Source organism: Hippoglossus hippoglossus, chromosome 5 (genome assembly GCF_009819705.1).
Source record: "Hippoglossus hippoglossus isolate fHipHip1 chromosome 5, fHipHip1.pri, whole genome shotgun sequence".
In the NCBI taxonomy this organism is placed as follows: Eukaryota; Metazoa; Chordata; class Actinopteri; order Pleuronectiformes; family Pleuronectidae; genus Hippoglossus; species Hippoglossus hippoglossus.
Window position 1 is genome coordinate 27,750,601 of NC_047155.1, and position 15,699 is coordinate 27,766,299.

At 40.7% G+C, this 15,699-nt stretch overlaps 1 protein-coding gene across 4 annotated transcripts in view; it reads right to left on the bottom strand.

Moving 5' to 3' along the window:
- Window positions 1–704: 704 nt before the first annotated feature.
- The window catches only part of phf2 (PHD finger protein 2), a 30,742-nt gene continuing 15,747 nt past the window's right edge, over window positions 705–15,699 (bottom strand). For 2 of the 4 annotated variants that reach the window (XM_034584331.1, XM_034584330.1), the window contains exons 5-22: window positions 14,841–14,982; window positions 14,534–14,720; window positions 14,138–14,300; window positions 13,657–13,744; window positions 13,246–13,352; window positions 11,321–11,412; window positions 11,130–11,219; window positions 9,951–10,295; window positions 9,614–9,730; window positions 7,880–7,995; window positions 7,484–7,662; window positions 7,093–7,160; window positions 5,830–5,996; window positions 4,605–4,924; window positions 3,784–3,879; window positions 3,588–3,697; window positions 3,191–3,506; window positions 705–2,102 (exon numbers count right to left, since the gene is read on the bottom strand). In XM_034584331.1, coding sequence (XP_034440222.1) covers window positions 2,014–2,102; window positions 3,191–3,506; window positions 3,588–3,697; window positions 3,784–3,879; window positions 4,605–4,924; window positions 5,830–5,996; window positions 7,093–7,160; window positions 7,484–7,662; window positions 7,880–7,995; window positions 9,614–9,730; window positions 9,951–10,295; window positions 11,130–11,219; window positions 11,321–11,412; window positions 13,246–13,352; window positions 13,657–13,744; window positions 14,138–14,300; window positions 14,534–14,720; window positions 14,841–14,982 — 2,792 coding nt within the window. In that variant the 3' untranslated portion in view covers window positions 705–2,013. The remainder of the gene's footprint in view (window positions 2,103–3,190; window positions 3,507–3,587; window positions 3,698–3,783; window positions 3,880–4,604; window positions 4,925–5,829; window positions 5,997–7,092; window positions 7,161–7,483; window positions 7,663–7,879; window positions 7,996–9,613; window positions 9,731–9,950; window positions 10,296–11,129; window positions 11,220–11,320; window positions 11,413–13,245; window positions 13,353–13,656; window positions 13,745–14,137; window positions 14,301–14,533; window positions 14,721–14,840; window positions 14,983–15,699) is intronic. The other 2 variants (XM_034584333.1, XM_034584332.1) reach the window with 2 other exon arrangements.

Consider the following 15,699-nt stretch of genomic DNA (forward strand, 5'->3'; position numbering starts at 1 on the left):
GGATGCATTTAATAGGTCGGACATAAAAAAATAAACCACAACAACGCAACACACAAATTGTACAAATAAAAACCTGAAAATATGTCCCACTGGCAGAGTTTGATCGGAGCGAATCTCATGTGTGAGGAGTGGACTTGTGGTTTACATCTGTGACTAAAACACTGCTGCTATAGAGTGCAGCACATTAAACCAGGTTTAAAGATGTCCTGACCCAAATGAAACGGCGTGACGGAGGCGAGGACGCGTCTGCTCGGACCTAGAATATTAACAATAATAACATGTCACATTGGAAATGGTTACCATGGCATCATGATAACATCGACACTGAGCGAAGATGGGATGGGGATGGGAAAAAAAGTTTGCTAATGAAGTTTCTGGTGTGTAAAATGTCTGCGATGCCCCCAAACACACACACACGCACGCACACGCACACGCGCACACACACACACACACACACACACACACACACACACACACACATCCAAAACAAAAAGGAAAAAAGAAAAACTCAAATTTTCTGCTGAGGGAAATTTCACAAGTAACTCTTAAGAATTGTACAAGTATAAAAAAGCTACAAACATTAATAAATTACATCACTGACACATAAACACTTCACAAGGTGCTAGTAAAATAATTCCGAAACCCTTCAGGATACTAGAACTCGAACAAGAGGCTGGTCATAGAAACTTTAAGTATTTTTTTTCCTTTTTATATCATTTTTCCTCAAAGCTTCGTGTCTTGTTCAAACAGAATAACAATACAATTAGCTTTGTGTATGTAAGGCCATATGACAATAAAATGTATTATTTCTTCAGTTGTTTTCCAGGCAACACCTTTCAATCTAAGGGGGGAGGGGGGAAACAAAGTTAAAAATGAATCTCTGCTATTAAAAGAAAAAGCAAAAAACAAAATAAAAGTTCAAATATTAGGACTATAATGTATATCCATATATATATATTTGTATTCATTTATTCATAATTAGCAAAACCGGTAAAAATGTAGGATTAAGCCTTAAGGAGAAAAGATACAAAAAGTAGTAATTTAAAAGGCTATGTACAAGCTACATTCTATATACTGTACTGTGTGAAGCCGTATAAATGCAGAGAGGAGCCTAAGTTGTTGGTGCTGCCTGCGAAAGCAAAAGAAGAGAGAAAGTATCCCCATGCAACTGCAGACCTGACATGGATGAGGCTTATCATTAGCTACAGGTCCCACGTGGTGAGCAGTCCTATGCTTCTCATGTCCAACACACATATCCTCAGCAGGCCTCCATGGCCATTTAGTCGTACGCTTTCCTATGTTTAACTGCAGGAAACATCCGGACGCCGCCACCGCCGCCGCCGCCTCCTGGTGCACAGCGCTACTCGTGATTCACTTTGTGCTTTACAGTTGTTCCGTGAACTCTCATTTCCTATCTACGACACGAATAAATAAATATCAGGGCTGATAGTGCTCTGCAAACGTCAGTGTTAACATAAAGGGATAAATGCTCGAGTTGACTCCAATCAAAACCGTGCTCGGCAGCAACACACGGGGAATCTGCGCTCCTGGGAGAGGCCGATCCATCCATCATCAGTGTTGCAATGATAAGCTGCATCCATACAGAAGGAATTAACAAGTAAAATCCCCAGACCCTGGCCAAAGCACACATGCAACTGAATACATGCAAGGGATACTTTCAAAAATCTTGGAATGACTGCAATGTACTTCTACTTCATGTTTTAGCAACCCCTGATAAACTAACAGCTGTAGTAAAATGACATGTTCTCTTAAAAAATATTTATAGTAGGTTCTGTACACTTTAATATCTGAAAGTTATAAAGTATAAGTAGAGGCAAAAACCTATTTGAGTGATGTTCTTCTTAGAAATTGAAAAATGCATGATTTTCTTCTTCTCCCATCTTGTTGCAGTTATTGTTTTTTTCCATTGTTGGCTTTAATCAGTGAACAGGGAGTGAGGTTGGGATGGGACCCAGCTCATGAGTTCCCAGTCCTACAACAGTCCGCTGCATACTACAGGAGGAGCTTTCCATTTCGATGGATCTTTAAAATCTTTCCAAGTCTTTGTTTGGCTGTTGCCATGCCTTTCTTTAGCCGCTTCGCTGTAAAAAGAACAAGAGGAGACAGGAGGTAAGACAGGGTGTCCAGCTACAGTGTGAGCGCTAATAACACAAGATATACTTTGTTTTCATCCATGTTTGCTAGCTAGGAGTCGTCTTCTTCCCCTTAATGCTGGAGCATTGATATGTTGCTTCTTAGTAGCAGGAACGTGTGTATCGTTCCTCTCTCCTCCTATTGGACCCACTCATAAACACGCTCTATAGCACCACCAGTGGGCAAAACCCCACCGGGTGCCTTTAAGCTAAAACACTATCACAGCAATATATATTGTAATTCCTATTTGTTGCCAGCAGTGGTCCATCGTTTTTCGTGGACTATTTGGTATTCCTTTAAAGAGCATCAGTAGCTGGAGTCGTTTTCATCCTGAGATATTTTTATTCTTTTTGTTTTAATTTTTGCACCCATCGCGTGTTATAAACGTCACCAACACGCCCACTCGCTTGTGGTTAATCCTGCGCAGGATCTCCTAATGTGTTCTCACATGGGTTCATTCAGGCATTCGGACACTCTCCAGAGTTTTTACCACGAGCTGGCAGGAGAAACTCTGGAGAAAGTCCGCAGCCTCTCACTTCTAACTCGGACTTTTGTATTCTCTCATGCAGCCCCTCCAGAGATTCTCTGGAGTTCAGTTCATGTCTGAAAGCAGCTTCATTTACTTATTTGAGGAGGTCAGAGGTCATCCATCTCCAGTTTATAGACCATTTCCTCATAAGAATATTAACTCAGACAGTTTCCTGGAAAGATGTTTGATGATAACTACAACTACAAAACCTGGTATATGGATGGAATGTTCATGGTCAACGTGCTAAATTGAGGATATAGCTGAAAACTGTTGTGGAACCAGAATATACCATTCAGCGTTGTATTTGCATCCTTTTCAGCTACTTTCAGCCCTTTATCTGTTTGCACATAGATTCAGTCAGAACTACTTTACAATCTGCGAGAGTAAACTCTTGCCTGATTGACATTTTATGCGTCATGCTGCTAGCGTGGCTAAAAAAACCTACACACAGGAGCTTTAGACATGACTCTGTAACATGGTGAATAAGGATCCCTCATTACAGCCCACCTTTGGCATCTGCTGACCCCACACGATCCCCCTTCGCCGTGCTGCTGCTGTTGGTGCTCGTGGAGTTGGTGCTGTTGTTGGGAGAAGACATGGACGGTCGCCTCTGACTGAGGAAGACCCCAGGAGCCATGGGCTGCGGCACCCCCGGCGACTTGACCGTTCCAGTGTTGAACTCGTGGTCTGTCAGGCTGCCATCTTGGGAGTCCAGATTGTGCTCCGGCGAGCTACTGTCCTGAGAGATTTTTGGGGGCTCCTCAATTACTATTGCCTTCTTTTTGGTGCTTTTCTTCTTCTTCTTGGTTTTTTGTTGCTCCTCCTGTTGACACATATAGTTTTTTGAGCACCACTTTCATGAATACTTATTAGTATTGTGTAAAAGTATTGTTCATTAACAAACCTGATGAGAAAGCTTTGCTGCGGCTGCGGCCAGCCCCGTCTCTATGGACGCCACTCGGGCTCCTTCTCTTGCCGGCCTCTCTTGTCGGGGAACTGAGGGTCCTACACGGGCTGCGATCAGATTGATATACAGGTTAAACCTCACTTAATCCATAAAATGTACAGTGGACATCCTTCAATAATATGTTTGTATTTACCTGTCGGGCTGTATGGCGTGTCATCACTGCTTTTCCGTTTTTTCGATCTCGATTTGAAAACAGGGTTATCCTCTTCGGACTCCAACGAGGGGTAAACTACAATCACAAGTTGTAAAAGATTACTAACATGTGCTTCGTTGTCAAAGAGAATATAATATACTGGACAAGTATTGTCATATATAATGAACAGAGGAACGAATTTGTGTACTTGTCTCTGCTTCCCAACCTTGTCTCTGCTTCCCAACCAACTAGAATGGTGGAAGTTGCAGGACAGCTGTGAGACAGCTGCTGAATGCTTCCTGCTCAGCACAACCATCACAATCTAGATCTTTAATAACTGATAATTGGATGATCAAGATAAAAAATGACCTGTTTACAAAAGAAGAAACGAGAGCCAGCATGTGAGAAACGCTTCACGCAGGACTGAGGATTTCAGAAGAGAACGTTCGTGCTATGAAAAACTAATTAGACCATAATTAGAAGTTGAAAAAGGATGTAAAATAACAATTGATAATGCGTGTTAATGGCTTATTAAAGAGGATCTGGGCTTTTTTTCACAAATTGGAGCAACACGAAAGGGAGGCATTGGAAAGAATGCATGAAAAATAAACATAAACCCTATCATCCAGTCCTAATGAAACGTTCAAATGAAAAGGCCACATCTAGAGTTAAAGAGCCACATGTTGATCCACTGGGGTCAAACAGTTTTTAACAGCACCTGTTATGCAGCACTGAGAATCATGGCAGATCATTATTTTCTCATTCATTGCTTACAAAATAACTAAATCAAATGGCACAGGAACAAGAGAAATTAGTCTCACCATAATCTGAGTCCTTGAAACACGCGTCCATGTGATCCTGGTCGTCATCGTAATCCAGACTCTCAATGCTGCTGCTTTTCCTGGGTTTCTTGGGGAGCCGTTTGGTGGGCCGCTTGCTGCTGTTGCTGCCTCCGCCGGCGCCGGCCCCTCCGCCGGCCTTCTTGCCAGCCTGCGCGCTGTGTGAGTTGCTCTTCGACTGGCTATTGTTTTTGGACTGGCTGTTGCTCCACGGCTGCTGCAAGCTGTCTGAAGACGACAGGTTGGCCATGGACAGCATGCCCTGAATGGCCTCCTGTGTGCTGGGAGATGCAGGTGGCTGACTGTAAGTACGTCAATAAGAAATACACAACAACGCAGCCATTACACAGCGGTCAACATGCAGGAAGAGGAGAAGAGCGACTGAGAAAATAAATTGAAGTCGGCTTTGAAGTCCATGTCAATGTCACCAGTCGTGCTATTAAGCATCATTATCGTTTGACATCTGCAAAATGTTTAAAAAAAACCTCACAGAATCTGGAAAAGCAAAATAAAACTGTCAAATCTAAATATTCTCCACAGACGTGCGATTGCTTTTAGAAGCAGCAATGAAAATAATTTCCCACACCTATTAGGGTTATTAGCTGCAGCAGTGAGCGGAGTGACCATCAAACTCCCACAACGAGCTGAAGGTGGGCTGCGTTCCATGCTTTCACAAAGTTTCCTCTTCAAAGATTTAAAATGATTTGAGAAATTAACATATTTCAGTCGACGTTTGGCTCATTTGTAGCTTTCAGTGCAGTGGAAACAGACCATCAAGGGCTGAACAAAACAGCAAACAACAAAAGGCGAAAAGGAAGAGCCTGGAGCCACGCAGCGCTTGATAGATTAACACGGGATGAAACAAACATTGACTTAACACTAACTGCTGACAGATTCTGTGTAAATTGTTGCCCCAGTCACTAGTTGATTTTTCAGCTCTGAGCAAAGTTATAAAATTTAGCTTTTTCATCCACTTATATGGGCGCTGACTGGGCCGTTAGTTTGTCAGCGTGTCACCCCATTAAGTGGAGTAAGACCTACATTTCATTTACGCAGGGGAGAATGGTCCACTGGGAGCCATTTACAGACCGTGTAAGACCGTGCATGTGCTGCAACCCGAGTGTGTTTAGACGTGAACGTTTCATTGGTGTTGAAGGAAATGGAGTGAAAAAGTAGAAAGTAATGACGCGAGGAGAAGTCAGTCTACCTGTTGGTGCTGTAGTCAATCCCTCCCACTTGCTTGCTCGCCTGCAGCAGGTCAAGAATCCCAGCGGCGCTGCCGGCCTTTTTCTTGACCTTAGAGTTGCGACCTTTGACCTCAGGCTTGGTCTCTGTGTCTATGTGCAGAGTCTCCTCATCCGAAGAGTCGGCGCTCTGATTTTGGAGAGAGTGGACAGAGTGGAAACAGACATGAGAGACAAAGAAACCGTTTAAGGCTCGGACATTCTGCAGGACACTTCTTGTTTTGAATGTGATTTATAGGAGATATTTTATTGGAGCTGTTTTGTTTCCTGAGTCTTAACCATTCATTTCTAGTTTAGTTTAGAGGCTATGTTTACACCCTAGTTCATTAGTTTGTTGGTTGGTTGTTTGTTTGTTTGTAGGCAACATTACACAAAAACTACGTGAGTGATGAAACTTGATGGAGGCATCAGGTATGAGTCAGGAAATAACCCATTCTTAAACATTGTGAGATTCACTATAACTATGTGAAATTTGGTGCAGCTTGACTGAAGTTAAGGGAACTCTTGGGCCTTGGCAGAGGTATGCACTATACTGAGTGACATTCTAGTTTATTAGGGATTTCTGCCAGAATAACCCACTAGGGGGCACTGTAAAAATGAGCTCTGTATTTTTTTTTTATTCATATGCACATTTTGACACATGTAAACAAAATTAATTATAATACAGTGCCAGTTTATTTGGTGTGGACTTTGATCTTTATAGTTTGGACCATGTGCTTATATGGAGGGGGCTTGGTTTATGGCGTATACTGCAGCCAGCCAGCAGGGGGAGATTCAGATGTTTTGATTTCCCTTTTGGGGGGTCATGTAGTCCATCTTTATTATACAGTATTTGCTTTGAACATATTCCTAAAGTAACTTGAAAGGAAATTCCCACAAACTAAGTGACACAAAGTAAATCTGGTGTTTCTGCCACCTCTGAGGATGTGGATCCACTGGGACAGTTTCCTGTTTTTCTTGATTGATAACACAGACCTGGATGATGCTGACATTAATTATGAGACTTCTGCTTGGTTGGAAGTGGAGAGGAAGCTCAGGGAAAATCAAGGTTAGGATATGGTTTGCATTCTTATAAAGTTTCAGTGTAAATGATACTGTAGGTACAAGTTACAGCACTCTGTACAAAGTGTATAATGACATCACAAACTGGTGAAACATCAGCTACTTAAGAGGAAAGGCACAACGTTTGGTTAATGTGTAGAACATTAGTCACATTTGAGACGTACCTTAGTCACCAAGGGTTGCAACTTTGGTTTTTTGGCTGCCTGAATGGGCTCTCTGATATCTGACAGAACTGGGAAATACAAGAATTCTTTAATTGTGCAGCAGTGCAAACACAGGCTGTTAATCTGAAACGATCAATAATCATCATATTATTTGCGTTGTCACATACAGCCCCTCCAAAGAATGTCCGGAGGTTATTCAGAGTTCAGTATATGTCTGAAAGCAGTGTAAGTAACCAAAAGTAATAATGTAATTCAGAATTCAATGCCAATTTTCACACTTTACAATACTCAATGCTGTGTCAACTGAGACTCTAGAAGTGTTGAGGTTTGATAGTTGATTGTCCAAATCAACTGAAACCCAACAGTTTCCAATAAGTCCAAAAATACTCACAGGAAAGATCTCTCTTAACGGTGTTCTTTTTCCGTCTGATGGGGAATTCATCAATCTTCAGCTCTCCCTCATCTGAGACGTACTCATACTCGTCTCTCACTGGCTTGCTTTTGTCCTCTTTTAGGTTTTGTAATGAACCAAAAACACTTGAGTTGGTCTGAGGTTTCAGCGTCTTGGAGCTGGAGAGGAAACCACAGGACAATAAAGGGGTGATGTGAGGCTCAGCCAGGCAACTGGCAGCGAGAAGTCCTTGAATTAGCTCTAATGGACATGGTGCTGATAGCCACATAGCTCTGTAATCACCGTAATATGCCACATGAGAAGGTTGACATGCTCTTCCCTCAAAAGACCTTTTATGAAACATTTATGTGGCAATCACAGCTATTCCATACATACCCAAGCATTTTCTTGTGAGACACAGTAAAGCTGAATTTGTCTTTATTGCTTGACAGTGGTGTTCTGTCGAATTTGCACTCCTCCTCCATTTTCAGCAGGGAGTCAGGTTTACTGTTCTGTAAAGTTCAAAAGGAAACAAGTTTAGGACATGATGTTATATGACAGACAGTGATCAGCAACTGTAACTTAGAACAAATAGATTAGTGTTGACATTTTAGGTGAAAAAGATCACACTTTGAAAATGTACAGAGAACTGTCATCCAGCTGCCTTCAGCCCTGCAGAGCGGTTCAGCGTCTTTTAGCTCATTGTTTTGTCTTTTCAGTCAACAAACCAATCCCATCATAAATCTTTCAACCGGCTGCACACCTCATTAGCGACTAGCTGCTGAACAGAGAGGAGCCTGTAGCTACTTAATTTTTCTCAAGCATTGGTGGAGACCAAAATCTGAGCTAAAAGCACAGAGAATATTGAACTTCTATTAGTCAAACTTCCGATTAATGCTTATATTGCTCTGGGTCGGTTATTTGTCTTTAATGAGGTGAAATCACGTTAATGTCAATCTGCTGCTGCAGCAAATAGCAAATGACTAAATGAAATAAATGGATTAATTAATTAAACTAATACAGGCTAGTCTTTTAATACATTTTCATTCATCCATCTTTATTAAAGCTCGGTTACATATTTATAAAAAAAATTTAATAGGAGGTTTTAGCCCATTTCCACTTTGACTGAAGTGTACTTTAATTACTACTCAAACAAGTAGCGTCACATCTTAAGTGCCATACGTGAGTAACACAAAACTGTTCTGTAGAAAGTAGCAGGGAGTCATTCCTTGATAATGAAAACATTAGTGTTTAAAATCCTGAAATCATCATGATGTTTATCTCCATGGATCATTTTGTGACTGAGTTTAAACTGAACCAAGACAAATGGCAAACAGCTGCCATAAACTGCAATTAAGTGAAATCCAAGAATATACATTTTCAAATATTCACTCCTTAGCAATTTTGTCTCCTAAATTAAAGGCACATGACAACACGTGTGTAACGTGAAACTGAGATGTCATATTGTCTCATTCATGTTATAACCTGACACTAACATGCACACTGTACACAGAGGAGCTGTGATAATGAGTGAAGATGAGGTCCACAGTGACCTTGGTAAACATCTAACAGCGTCTCTGCTCCATCTGCAAGTGTTTGGCCTGATGTGACGGAGCAGTGGGACGGGGATCCTTGGAGGGACTACAAACATTCAGCACAAGTTTGACATTGAATTTTCCACTAAACTAAAGCACTTTAATGTCTTCCTCTTGACAAAATTACACTTTACCTCTGAAAAAGCCGCCCCATGTTGGTAAGTAAAAGATGAGTGCGTATGTGGTGGTGGATACGGTAATAATGTAGTTTCCTTCTATAAACTCTGGGCCGGTGAAGGTCTCTGGAGCAGCTGTGATGAGCTGCAGACCTACAATGTGCGACTAAGGCCGCATCATTATTTCCGCTGATTGCTTTGAAGTGAAGTGTGCAAATCTCTTTTGGACAATCACACTTCTTTTTTCTTTTCTCTTCAGCCGCTCAGCTTGTAACCTTCAAAAGTGCTACAAACATTTTTTCCCTAAATGACAACAAACGTTCACTTTGTTTTAACTTTTAACAGATTGTAATACTATTTACTTTGGCCTGTAACAGGCAGCCATTAGTTTTGAATGATGACGGCTGAAACGATCTTACCTTATACTTCCATTTTGCTTCAGTCTTGTTTTTATTCTGCTCTCTGATTTCAAACTTCTCCACGTTGTTCTGCTTCGATATTTCCTTCTCTGACATACTCAGGACATTTTTAACAGCCTGAGAAAATGGAAATATTTGAAGAGGCACACGATTATTAACAGAAAACATATTTAAGAGTCACTGTGAGTTACTTTCTGTGGACAAGTATGGTTAGATTTGACTTTCTGCTCGAAAAGATACCAAAAAATCTAATCCTATTAATTTAAAAAAGGATAAAAAACATAATTTCACAACAAAACAACAGTTTTACTTTATGCTAACATTACCAACTGCTCACCTTCATCTTTTTCGGCTGGTCCATTTTACTCAATATATCCTTTGCATGGGACTCGAGAGCTGCGAAGCTGGAGGGTTTCGGAGGCGGCGACGGCTCTTTTGCCTTCTTCGCTTTCTTCTTTCCTCCTTCCTTGACCTTCGGCACCTTCGGAGGTTTGGGCGCCTTGGGTGTCTTTGGGGGTTTGGGAGGCTTGGGAGGTTTGGAAGCCTTCTTTCTAGCCTTCTCTCTGCTGGGTGAGGGGACATGTGCCGGCGACACAGGCTCCTCAGGCTCAGAGTGGGTGGATGGCGGCTCCTCCACTGGCACCTTAATGGCGGGCTCACTCTTAATGGCTTTTGTTGCATTCTACAAGTGGAGGCGGGGAATGGAGAAAGGCCAATATCATTTTGCAATCAGTAATAAAATGTCACCCTGACGACTGAAGATGTATTGAATATGAAGTAAAAAGAATTAAAATAAATAGTAAAAAGTTGATGATCAAGTATAGGGCTGAGCCACATGCTGCAAAGCTTCAACCCTAGCAAAATCCCAATCACAATAGTAAGATGTTGGAAAAGCCATGAGTCTGCAATGACTAACTAACAAGCAAACTACAATACAGGATTTGTATTATATTTTATTTTATTTTCAGAAGTACCTGTTTCAAAGTGAGTCTCTTAAGTTCAAATCAGCAGCAAAGGAAGTAATTCACCTTAACACCTCCTCTCTTCCCACTGAACAGAGCCAAGGCCATCAATTGACTTTGCAAATTCAAATATTAAAAATCTAAGTTAAAGTCTGTGGGGGGCAGTAGAGGAAGGTTAAGTGTCTTCAAAATAAAAAGGGCTCATCCTATAGAGATCATGAATGTTCTTGTAAATTTCACTCTCATTATATCATGCAATATTAAGTGCAAATGTGACTTTTGGGCCCAAGAGTGGCATTGCAGTATCCAAAAAAGGAAAAGGTTTGTCCAAACCATGAATAAGGTAAAGAAGGAGAGATCACCAGATCATTACAGATTATCCTCTGAATGGTCTCATTAAATCTGACCTCCAGTAACGAAGACTCTAATATATCGCTTGTAAAAATGTAAACCTTCATCTCTCACTGCCACCAAAATGTAAAACTACCTGGTGAAACACATAGAGACTGATTAATTGATCATATTGTATTTAAACTTAAATCAATTGAAAATACCTCTGACAGTCTGATCTCTTTGGCAAGATCCTTTATGAGCTGGGATGGTTTCATGTTCTCTGGAAGCTCATCTTCATGTTCTAAGAGCGCCTGTCAGGAGGTAAACAGACCACACCGTCAATCCTGTAACAACATCAGACACAAACTACTGACACTTACTGTACAGTAAATCCTCTTGGGTAAATCTGTACCTGTTTCTTTGTCCAAGCTCTGAAAGCTCCATTGATGATTTTGGCACCATGTATCAGATATGGAGCTGGTTGTTTATTTGCTTTATGTAAACCTACGGGAGAAGAAACACAGATGTTATCATTGAATCGACTGTGACCTTTAAAACTTGAGAAGTCGAGGCCATTAACTTAAAAAAGAAAGTCAAACTATGGCGCACAGCTGAGATTTACAGGATGTAAGCGAACAGATGATTATTGCTCTCGTCAGTGAACAGGAGAAGAACTCTGTCAACAGTGTGACTGTGTGTTTAGACAAACCAGAGCTCAGTCCCAAAACAGCGGAGTGGCGAGTTTGAGTCGTCGAGGAACAACATCAACATCATCCTGCTCTCTCAGGGCGTCAGCCACAATCTCAAACGATTTATAACAAAAAGTTCCTTTTCAGTTTTAGCTGTGACCAGTATAATTTAATAAAGCACAGTCAAATGACTATACAGTAAATTCTATACACAGCTACTGTGTTTAATCCTGTTTACTACAAAGAACATTTACTCTCATCACAGGAAAACTATTCTGAAAGTGTGTTTGATTCATTTTATTTTTTCTACAGTTCCTGATAAGTTTCAATTTATGTTTGGTCAAATTTACAGTATCTTTATATGAATGAACTTCATTTCCCATGTGTACTTGCAGCACCATAGGTTTGTTTCAGAAGTCTTTGAATATGACCTTTAAATAGAATATTAACAGTGTATGAAAATATAATGTAGATCAAATTAATTTGTTACCTGGAAAAATATATACTGTATATAAAAACAGCCAAAGTTTTGGTCAGGTGAGTATCCTGCATATGTAACATACATTTTGTTTTTCAGTTTAGTTTGTATTTGTTCGTGGTATTGTGTGTTTTTAATGTATATTTGACTTAGCGAACCAGCTGTGTTTAGATCATCTTTTACAGTCTATTTGTTTTATTCTTCTTTATTGTTGTGAGCTGCTGCAGTGTGAGCTCACCAAGGTAAAGACTTGTTAATAAAAATACATCAGTGGAAAATAATTGAACTGGCATTCGTGTTTCTAAGTGACCTCAAACATATGCACTGTGATATTTTGTTATTTTCTAGTTGACATGAGCAGATACTGATACATCTACAAAGAGCTATTGCTGTCTCACTGATTTGGTCCTTTAAAACTAAAAACAAACTCATTGAATTAGCGTTAGTGATATTCTAGGTAATACCTCCACACTGCATCTATAACAATTAGTTCTAACCTTTGGCAAGTCTGGATTGAGATGCTTCAACTTCAACGCATCACTTTAGCAAACCAAGTCTTAATGTGGATTTACTCTTTAATGTAATGGTAAAAGATATCTGAGAAGTCTTTTGAAAGGAAGTATGTCTAGGATAAAATAGGAAATTATTAGGACAAAATATCAGCAGCAGAGAACTGAGTCACTTTCCTGCTCTGACCATGAAGTTAAAAAGAATAATGGTATATTAATGGCAAAGCCTGGTGGGTTAGAAATAGTCTGCACAGCACACAACAGGCACACACACGCACACACACACATAGAAAATGGTGGAAACATAAACAATTGGCCCAGGCCAGCTGAGCAGAGTTTAAACACAGGCTTGTAATGGAGCAAATGATTCTAGCTGGGCCAAATCTTTTGAAGCTAATCATCTGTGAACTCAGCGATTCACCGATTTAATGACTGAAATAATATTAGAGCATCCAGCTCCTCATCTGTGCTGCAGACCTGCAGCGTTATGCCTGTGCCGCTTGGAAAAAAGACATTTCTGACAGTGTTTGTATATTCTCCTCTTTCGTGCATTCTTCTGGAGAGATGGCCAGTTGAACAGGGATGCAAGTTTACACGAGAATACTGCACGTGAGAGCGCAGGCTGGGTCTATAAATACATGAAAGTGATTTAAGAGTTCACCTTTGAATCGCTCCAGGAGATGTCGTCCGACATACCAGCACGCCGTCTCAAAGTTGGGGAAGGGGTTGAGAGTTTTGACGTTGAGCCGCTTCTCAATTTCATACGCTCTGAGGAGAATAAACCAAGAATGCTCAGCTAAACACTGTCATGTATTAACAACAAGTTTATTGCATCACACTATGTAATTCTCAAGGTTAATTCCAAACGTGGAGAGTTCATAAACACACACAGACTATTTGGAGCTAAAAATGATGGAAACTACTGAGTCAGATCAGCCAAGACCTTAGAGTCACATTAAATCCCTCAAAAGTAGGACATGGTCATGAAAACAACAACAAGCCAGTTACCAAACACAACAACAACAACACAGCACAAAGAATGAATGTGTGTGTGATGAATCCGTGAACAAACCTCATCTGCATCTCCACACTCAGGTTGTGGACAAAGTGTCCAGAGAACGCCAGGCAGTCGACTGGGGTCAGTATTGCAATGATCCAACCTGAGGTGACGTCATATATCATAAAAGAGAAAAGTCAGTATATGTAATTAAAATATTCTATTATTACCTGTTATTTATAGCAATCAAGTATTTTTATGACTTTGCATCTCTGTAATGAAGTACTTGGATTTGTCAGGTATTCATTTGCTGTTTAAAGAGTAAGAAAATGTATTTCATTCATGTCTTGACTGATTTTTTTGAATCATTTTTCCCAAGCAGAAGTACAAAACCCCAAGTTATTTGATGAAGGCAAACAGACACACACACACACACACACACACACACACACACACACACACACACACACACACACACACACACACACACACACACACACACACACACACACACACACACACACACACACACACACACACACACACACACACTGACCTGACGGGATGAACAGAGTCTGGCCTTGCTTCAGAGTGCATTTGTAACACTTGTCCACTTGGTCAGCGAAGAACATTTCGCTGTGATTGGACGATGATCTCCAGCGCTCGTACAGAGACAGGTTGGCAGACATGGGCTTGATGAGGAAGAAGATCTTCTCCCCCTGAAAACACAAATGCAATCAGATTTTCTGGCATCATCTCCATCATCATAATCATGTGAGAGACATAATGTCTTCCACATTGTCTCTTGACGGCCTCCTAAGAATCCGTTCAGAATAGAAGGAAATCAGTGCAGTGTAAACACTGTTCTCATCATATTAGAGGCAGATGACACTGACTGTGTGATACACAGGTTTTATTGCAACATCCTGTTCTAAGCAAAAGTGTGACAGACCTTGAGGATATGGTACCAGACTGAGGCGCCGCCACACTCGATGTGGAAGTCTGTGTAGCTGTCTTTGACACAGATCAGACAGTATTTGGTGACTTTTGGCTTCCCAAGCAGAGCATCGTCAGGCCAGTAGTTTTCTACCCAAGACAACCGTCGCACAATCTGTGGACTCTCCACTATACTGTTCATCCTGTCCCAGGAAAACAGAGAGAGAAATCATCACCAGGAGTGTTCCAGACTTTGGCCCCTTCACCAGCCAGATTTCATTTTAGAAACGTGACCGTCAGACACACAGAGACACAGTATGTACCTTGCGTCCGAGAACTCCAAGTTGATGACGTTTAACACTTTCTTTCTGTTTGTGCTATAGTAATAGTCGACAAACTCTTTGAGCTTCATCTTGCTGTCCGTCTGTTTGGGGACGTCAACGACGTCCACGCCAACGTCGGGACCTGAGATGATAACAGGGGACACAGACGACACAATAAGACAAGATGCAGAAAAACTAACCACCAACAGGCTTTACACTTTCTTTAGACTGGAAAGTGTTCAACAAAACATGTCTGTTGCAGTGGACTGTTGAAATCTAACAAGTGATCTCATCACTGAGCACCAGGAAACAAGGGGAATAAAGAACAGCAGCGCCCCCTACTGAAAAGCAAAATGGTACATTGGTCTTGTGATTCGTGAGGGTGGATATTATTATTGTTTGCATCTTACTATATTATTGTTCCCTCACTAATTTTAATGGCAAGTTGGTTTAGTACTTGTTACAACACATAATATATTTTATGTATAAAATCTTAATTTGAAAGGTAAATAGTAACTACAGCTGTCAGTTACACAAATGTGTGTTGAAAAGGACATTTCCCTGAGAAAAGATGTATAAAGTGATAATAAAGGGAAATACTCAAATAAAATACCTCATATTCGTACTTAACTATAATTCCATAGGCAAATGTACTTAGTTACATTTCAACCTTGCTGGAGTGGTAGTGAAAGTCGTACAGGTTATTGTAGTGATACAAGGGTAATATTACTACTGCATTTAACACTATTGGTTCAGTGGAAATAACAGTCATATTTTTTTCCAGTGATATTAGAGGTATCATTAGTCATCCTAAATCAAACCACTAACACCAGTAAAATTTACAGTTACAGCAACAAAA